The 7,760-nt window shown below is 48.1% G+C and overlaps 1 protein-coding gene across 1 annotated transcript; it reads left to right on the top strand.

Annotated features, from left to right (window-relative positions):
• Positions 1-1,048: 1,048 nt before the first annotated feature.
• Positions 1,049-5,302, top strand: LOC130401496 (uncharacterized). The gene is made up of 7 exons (XM_056605305.1): positions 1,049-1,299; positions 2,293-2,534; positions 2,677-2,788; positions 3,137-3,229; positions 3,308-3,831; positions 3,928-4,240; positions 4,415-5,302. Exons 1-7 carry the CDS (start codon positions 1,255-1,257, stop codon positions 5,300-5,302), a joined length of 2,217 nt encoding a protein of 738 aa, XP_056461280.1. The 5' UTR covers positions 1,049-1,254.
• The last annotated feature ends 2,458 nt before the right edge of the window (positions 5,303-7,760 follow it).

Below are 7,760 nucleotides of genomic sequence, written 5' to 3'. Positions count from 1 at the left end.
AGGGCCAACTAAATCACTTCAAAGTTTAAATGCACCTGCAGGCTGAAACTCAAACTCTTGAGTTGCCAAGGGAACGTATACTGGCTGCTGCTGAGGAGGGGAGGGGTGTTTGAGCCATGAACATGTAACACGCGATTGGCTAATGGGTGTTATCTGTTATGTTATGTTTTAGTGATTGAAAACATTTCTGCACGTCAGCAGTGAACCTGTCCAACCGTGATTTGATGAGGGGACCAGAACACATGACCGTGGGGACCAGAACACATGACCGTGGGGACCAGAACACATGAGGGGACCAGAACACATGAGGGGACCAGAACACATGACCGTGGGGACCAGAACACGGTGACCAGAACACATGACGGGGACCAGAACAACACATGACGGTGACCAGAACACATGACGGTGACCAGAACACATGACGGTGACCAGAACACATGACGGTGACCAGAACACATAACCGTGGGGACCAGAACACATGACGGGACCAGAACACATGAGGGGGATCAGAACACATGACGGTATGGGACCAGAACACATGACGGTGACCAGAACACACGAAGGGGACCAGAACACATGACGGGGACCAGAACACATGACGGTGTGAGACCAGAATGACGGTAGGAACCAGACCCATGATGGGGACCAGAACACATGACGGGGACCAGAACACACGACGGGGACCAGAACACATGACGGGGACCAGAACACACGACGGTGTGGGACCAGAACACATGACGGTGGGGACCAGAACCCATGACGGGGACCAGAACACATGACAGGGACCGGAACACATTAGGGTGGGGACCAGAATAAATGAGGGATCATCTGAGATTGATCATTAAATCAATGAGCTTTTCGTCTCGCCAAAGTCTGACACAAATTCAATAAAAACAGTCACAATTTTGAAATCTTGGATGAAGTGTGAGCCAAGACTCGAGAAGGTCCGGCGCTTGTGACGCGTCCCCCCCTGGAGCGCCGTGCTGGTGATGGGGGGGGGGGGGGGGGGGGGGGGGAGGAGAGGAAGAGGCAAGAGGGAAACCTTCATCTGAGGATGACGCGGAGGAGGGGATCGCAAACAGCGACGAATAGTAGGCCTACGCTGGAAAGGCGAAAATGATTACCGTAGATTCCGATGGACATATATTCCGATCTTTAAAAGCATCGGATACTCCTTTACGAGCCCCATTCTGCCGGATTCATATTTTTGACTGAGAGACACTGGAGCTAGAAGAGGGGACACCATCTGGAGTGATGGGCTGTCGTTTTTCTGGACCATGGATCGAAGGAGAACCGGAGGTGAGTGTTGCTCTGCATGCTGCGGATGCTCAGTGGGCTGCATGCTTCAAATACTGTAGTTATGTGCACGAGACCCCCATTACCGCAATCACGGCTTGATGTCCATCACGGCTGGATGTCATTCACAGGGAGACGTCTGGTACCAATCCCACTGTGACGTATGTAGGCCTAGGTGTGATTTGACCAAACAAGATACAGCGATTTATTAACAACACGTTTTCATTTTTGAGTGTGTGTGTGTTTGTGTGTGTGTGTGTGTGTGTGTGTGTGTGTGTGTGTGTGTGTGTGTGTGTGTGTGTGTGTGTGTGTGTGTGTGTATGTGTGTGTGTGTGTGTGTGTGTGTGTGTGTGTGTGTGTGTGTGCGCGTGTGCGTGCGTGTGTGCGTGTGTGTGTGTGTGTGTGGGTGTGTGTGTGTGTGTGTGTGTTTGTGTTTGTAAGTAGAGAGGGACTGCGCATAGTTGAAGGGATAATAATAACCCTTACATAACATGCATTAATTATAGCCGAGACGATATAACTCCCGCCATTTCCTACCATCTCCTTATCACTACCACACACAGGCTGAGGAGGTTGGCTGAATCTTGGCTTTAACATTTGCCTCCTCCACCTACCCTGGATTTTCCTCACAGGGGCCATTTTGTGTTTTGAGCACACTGTGCAGTCACTTGCATCTTGAGTTCTCTCTCTCTCTGCCTCTCAATCTCCCCAGCTCTTCCTCTCGCTCTCCCTCTCTCTCTCTATGCCTCTCTCTCTCTCTCTCTCTCTCTCTCTCTCTCTCTCTCTCTCTCTCTCTCTCTCTCTCTCTCTCTCTCTCTCATATACATTTTAATTACCTTGGTGAAGCATAATTTGATAACCAATAATAAGCCTATTCTCCTAAGTCATGTTACTTGAGGCAGCATTGTGTCGTGACTGGAACATGTCCGCTCACGAAACCGACCTAAACAGTGTGATGACATCACTATACTCTCGGCCTCTCCCTCTGTGTCGCAGGTGAGTGGGAGGCACGTGTCCCAGCTTAGCAAACAAGATGCCCTGCGCATTCTGGCAGCCTATGAGCAGCCAATCACAATGCAGATCAAGCCACGGAGGCATTTTCGACAGAATGGCAACACACATGGCGATGGCCGTTCCTGGGAGACCCTCCCTCTCAGCCTGCAGAACCTCAGCCTCCCCCTCAAGGCACCGAGACCCCCTGCCTCGGACCCCAGGGGGAGCCCTGCCTCCCAGGACAGGTCAGGACACACATCCTGTCTCCTTGTTTAATTGTGTTGTCATTCATATGGATTCATATGTTATTGTCCTGCTGAAGGTTTTGATTTGATGCTTGGTGCCTTCAGTTCTTCCTTACCTTCTGTCGGCCCCTATTTCACCCAGGCGCCATTGGAGACATCTCGTGGTCCAACAGGACCGTTGTGATGAGGGGATGTATGAGTACCTACCGACCGCCCCGCAGGACACCATTGACATGGGGCCTGTTGGCTACCAGGTGATTCAGAAAAATTTATGTTCTCAAGGAGCAGCAGTGTATAACCTTTAAAGCTGGTTGAAGGAGGATGGCAAAAATTGAGGATTCTATGTTTTTCCTAAATTCTTGTTTATTCTAGTAACAGCGACACAATGGCATACTGCTGCTGTGTTTTAGATCATAGGACACAAACCAACTCTTTGAAACAAAATCATATCTTTTTGGGAATTACTGACTTTAAATATTGAGTGATGCAGCTGGAAGTTCTGCAATTATTATGTCAATATGTCCAGTGCTTGCTGGAAGATAGAAATTAAGAAATTTTCTGGAGTTTTCCTCAACCTCTTTTCCTATCATTGGTTCTCTTAGGATAAAGACTTAACCAGTAGAGACCCAAACAACTCCAGCTGCTTGCTAGGCTGCTGCAACAACCCTGCAGAACCCAGCAGCTTCTACACCCAGGTAGCTCTGCGTGCATACCTGTCCTCCTTCTCCTGTCCTTGTTTGAGATGGGGTTGTTAACGACTACTACTCCCACAGCAGATGGAAGACAGCAGCATCATGGCTGAGAATCCCCATGGCTACCTCCCCCTTCACCATGAGCTGGACAGCGGCCTCGGCTGGACAGACGGCTCCCTCCACCAGGGGGATCTCTCCGGGCTGGAGACCGAGGAGGGAGGCCTGGACGAATGCCACCAATACAGCAGGGGCTATGTCCAGGGCGGATGTGCGGGACACGGCTTCGGCCGCGGCTCTCCGTCCTCAGAGTCCTACATGTCCTCGGAGCTCAGTGACTCTGGCTTCTGCAGCGTGAGCACCGGGGAGTTCCGGCGCTTCCAGAGGCTGCTGGAGAAGCGGATGCGGCTGTACAACGCCCGGCTCCACCACCCGGCAGAGCCCTGCGAGAAGAGGGAGCGACGCGACAGCTGTCCCAAGAGCCACCGCGAGCTGCTGGAGGCCATTCCTGAAGCGCTGGCCATGCAGCCCCTGCTCCCGAACCCCCGGGCGGGAGTAGGGCACAGCAGTGACCCAGCCATGGGCTTCTCCCCCTGCGGTCTCTCCAGGTAAACGCTATCATAAGAAAGACTGAATGGATGCATTAGAGCTTAGTTTGACAACTAGTACATAGTGGATGTCCTTAACCTGTTCTTTATTTCCAGGGTATCATCTGTCCAATTTCGCAAAGAAGACCAGCCCTGTTTGAACCGTCACAGTTCCAGCAGCGGGGCCCTCTTCAACCCATCACACGGCCACACCTCCATGGGGATGCCCATTCTTTCCACGTGCAGTACCCCTTCCAGCCACCACAGGCCGATGGTGCTCGGGAAACAGCATCAGGCCTCAAACTCAGTTGGGATTCTGAGGAGAAGTCGTACCCTGCACTATCGTCCGGCCCCCCACGAGTACCGCCGCCGGGCCAGCCATCCGGCGTCCCCCTCCTACACCGCAGCAACGCTTGACAGCGGGGAGACCGTGGGACCCCAGGCCCCGGAGCAAAGGGAAACATCTCCAAGTGTATTAACGTTGAACCATGCCAGTCATGCTCTATCTCCCCACCCCCATCCCCATCCGACCGCTGTGAGCCATCCCCAGGGGACACACGGCCCCTTCTATAGCACCCATTTACCCCCCCATGACTGGCCTCAGCCGCGGGAAAGAAGCATTAAAACTGAGCTAGTGGTCCCCAAAGAAGAAAGAATCAGAAGAGCCAGACCACGAGAAGCCAGCCTGCAGAATGACCCAGAGAAAGACAAGGATCTGCAAGCAGACCGGGTCCAGGATGAAGAGAGAAAACGGGAGTTTGTTGGAGACAGCAAGAGTGACCCACACTGTTTCCACACCCTGAGTCTGCCTCCCCAGCCAGGGGACATCAATGAAACATGGCCGAAGCCAGCCAGTCGATTGTCTCAGGGCGGTGGGTGTGGTGCAGGTCTCTACAGCACCCTTGAATTGCACTCTAACCCGGGGCCTGGATCCATGCCGCAGTGGGCTGACAATGAAAAGCCAAATACAATCTCTACATCCAATCCCCACGCACACTCAACCCACATCACCAACACAAACCAAAACACTCGGCTCTCAAGAAACCAGTTACTAAGGAACAGGGCTTCACGGCTCGCTGATGAGCGTGGCGGCATGAGCACCGATGAGGAGACCAATACAGAAATGCTCCAGGGTCGGTACTGGAGCCGCACAGAAAGGAGGGAACATCTGCTTATTGCCCGTGAGCAAAGGCAGCAGCAGCAGCAGCGGGCGAGGGGCGCACCAATGAGAGAGGGACAGTACAACAGGGGAGTCACTGTGGGGGAGGACCGGAGCACAGAGAACCAAGTATGTGACGAAGACCAGTTCTTTGTGGAGGGGCGGTGCAACACTGTTCTTGAACTCAGCCAGAGGAAGTTGAATCATCTTCGGAACAGGAAACTGTACGACGATTGGACCACTGTAGAGGAGCTGTTGTCTCATGGAATCAGAATGGACAGCAGGGAAAGCAAAGTCTGTCCCAGCAACCTGCTGACTGTCACTACCGTCTAACGGTAACCGCTCAGTTTAGCCTAGCATCTGTGGGTGTGGGTACCGGTGTGTGTGTGTGTGTGTTTTCAGGATTTTGGTTATGATCTGTACAGCACCCTTAGTAGTGAGACACTATCAGTGGCGGTTTTAGACACGGGCCACCCGGGCGGCACTTTTTCAAGCCACGTGGGGGGCGGAACGACCAAGTAAATAAATAAATAATAATCTGGGCTGCGAAGCGGTTTTCTATTATCTATCATATCACTGTGGGGAATTGGCTGCAGGCGCTCCTGCTCGTTGAGAAGGTGCCGTGCGCAGATGGAATGAAAGCAGACGGAATGAAACCCCCACTGAAGCCCGTAGGTTCACGACTACTACCCCCCCCCCCCCCCCCCCCCCCCGCTTGAAGATAGTCTTGCCCGGGGCGTAACTGGACGTAGAACCGCCACTGGACACTATAGATTATAACAAATCAATAAGGGTCTACCCCTATTTTTTAATGAAAGTGTTGTATGTTAGGGTATTGTGCAACTTGATGTCGTATGGTTTATTCTACATATATTTCACACATTTGATGAATAAATAAATAAATCCATATATTCTATAATTGGATTCTCAAGAGCAATGCCAAGTGGCCTAATTGTCTGAGCTATACGTCTTCGTTCACTAATGAAGCTTTTGGTGCATATGGCGGGAAGAGAAAAGTAAAAGTGTGATCAAAATGAAAAGATGCAGGTTTTACTGTCTACAATCAAAATATTGCTTAAGTTGGTGTTGTAAATATTACAAGATGTGCTGCTTCTTCATGACCTTTTCTAAGTTGACTTTCTTTCTACCATGAGCCAGGCCCTTTGACCCTACAATCTGCAGCGTGTTTACAGAACCCCTACATGACTGGACTTTACTGCCTTTCCTCATGTTGGATTATCTCAGACGATGGGCTTGTTTACATTCTAAAAAGGCCTGCACATTCAGAAAGCTGTTTGGGATGTGCAATAGTACCTCAGTAGTTCATAACTCCTTACACAAAGTATTCACCCTTGAAGTCAGGTTCCATCTTATGGTGATACGAATCAGTTTACCCAAATAAAACTCATGATGCCACTGAGAAAAAAATAGTAAGAAAAAACACCTGTAGATATGGAAGCTTCTCATAACTATAGATATTTTTCATATCACCTTATTTAAAATAGTGTAACATTTTTATTGAATCGCCAAAAGGAGCCCCGTTCTGACTTTAGATGGAATGATTAACTGTGTTGTTTTATATTTAGCAATTTAAATTTAGTAAGTTATACTTTTATAACTTTCTGAAAGCAGAAAAACAATTAGCAAAAAAGGTAAGAAACTTTGTTTTAAAGTGTGAACTATACATAATTTGTTATTGACTTTACTGGTGTCATTGTACCAAGTGCATATTTGATTTGTTTTACTATCCAGAATGTTAGCAAAGAGATTCAACAGTGTTTTGTTTTGGATGCTCACTGATTAATGAGGTTAATGGATAATGTTGGTTTATCGCAGTTAAATACAAGCTATATGTAGAGTACACACACACACACACACACACACACACACACACATATATATATACATAATATATATACATATATACATAAATGTATATACACATATGTTTATGTATGTATATATATATACATATATATATATATATATATATATATATATATATATATATATATATATATATATAATGTACCAATGTGAAGTTATCTCTTTGAAATACTAATGCTCCTTGTTTCACCTCCTTTCTTAGTAGTTTCATGTACATAGTTGAATAGTTTGCTTTCAAATACGACAGACCTTCTGTGCTAAGCCATCGTTACTGGTGGATTGATGCGATGCACCAGGGGCCATACAACACACACCTGGTACACAGCCCTCCTTTACACACAAACACGAGACAGGTTGAAGCACACTTTCAAAGCCAGAATACATTGTTATAGAGGACAATATTTTAAAATATTTTGGATTTTGTCGCAGCTGCTCTAATAAAAGAGGTTTAATGAAATCTAGCATTCCGTGTTGGATTCTTTGGAGATGCACTACTACTATAGAGTTTTGTACCAACCCACGGTAACATGCACCACTACTATAGTGGTTTGTACCCTACACTCACACCTAGGGTAACGTGCAATACTATTGTCGCATGTACAGTACTCACACCTAGGGTATTGTGCATTACTACTATAGCGGTATGTACAGTACTCACCCCTAGTGTAATGTGCATTATTACTATAGCGGTATGTACAGTACTCACACCTAGGGTAATGTGCACCACTACTATAGCGGTATGTACGGTATGTACAGTACTCACACCTAGTGTAATGTGCATTATTACTATAGCGGTATGTACAGTACTCACCCCTAGTGTAATGTGCATTATTACTATAGCGGTATGTACAGTACTCATACCTAGTGTAATGTGCATTATTACTATAGCGGTAATGTACCTGTA

Source organism: Gadus chalcogrammus, chromosome 13 (genome assembly GCF_026213295.1).
Source record: "Gadus chalcogrammus isolate NIFS_2021 chromosome 13, NIFS_Gcha_1.0, whole genome shotgun sequence".
Classification (NCBI taxonomy): domain Eukaryota; kingdom Metazoa; phylum Chordata; class Actinopteri; order Gadiformes; family Gadidae; genus Gadus; species Gadus chalcogrammus.
The sequence above is the reverse complement of the archived record's forward strand: the minus strand, read 5'-3'. Positions and strand labels throughout refer to the sequence as shown.

Excerpts from the sequence above, each read along its gene's own strand:
- LOC130401496 (XM_056605305.1), top strand. The coding sequence starts at position 1,255 with ATGGGCTGTCGTTTTTCTGGACCATGGATCGAAGGAGAACCGGAG. Across the intron at positions 2,535-2,676 it reads AGCCCTGCCTCCCAGGACAG|GCGCCATTGGAGACATCTCG; the intron begins GTCAGGACACAC and ends TATTTCACCCAG. Across the intron at positions 2,789-3,136 it reads TGGGGCCTGTTGGCTACCAG|GATAAAGACTTAACCAGTAG; the intron begins GTGATTCAGAAA and ends TGGTTCTCTTAG.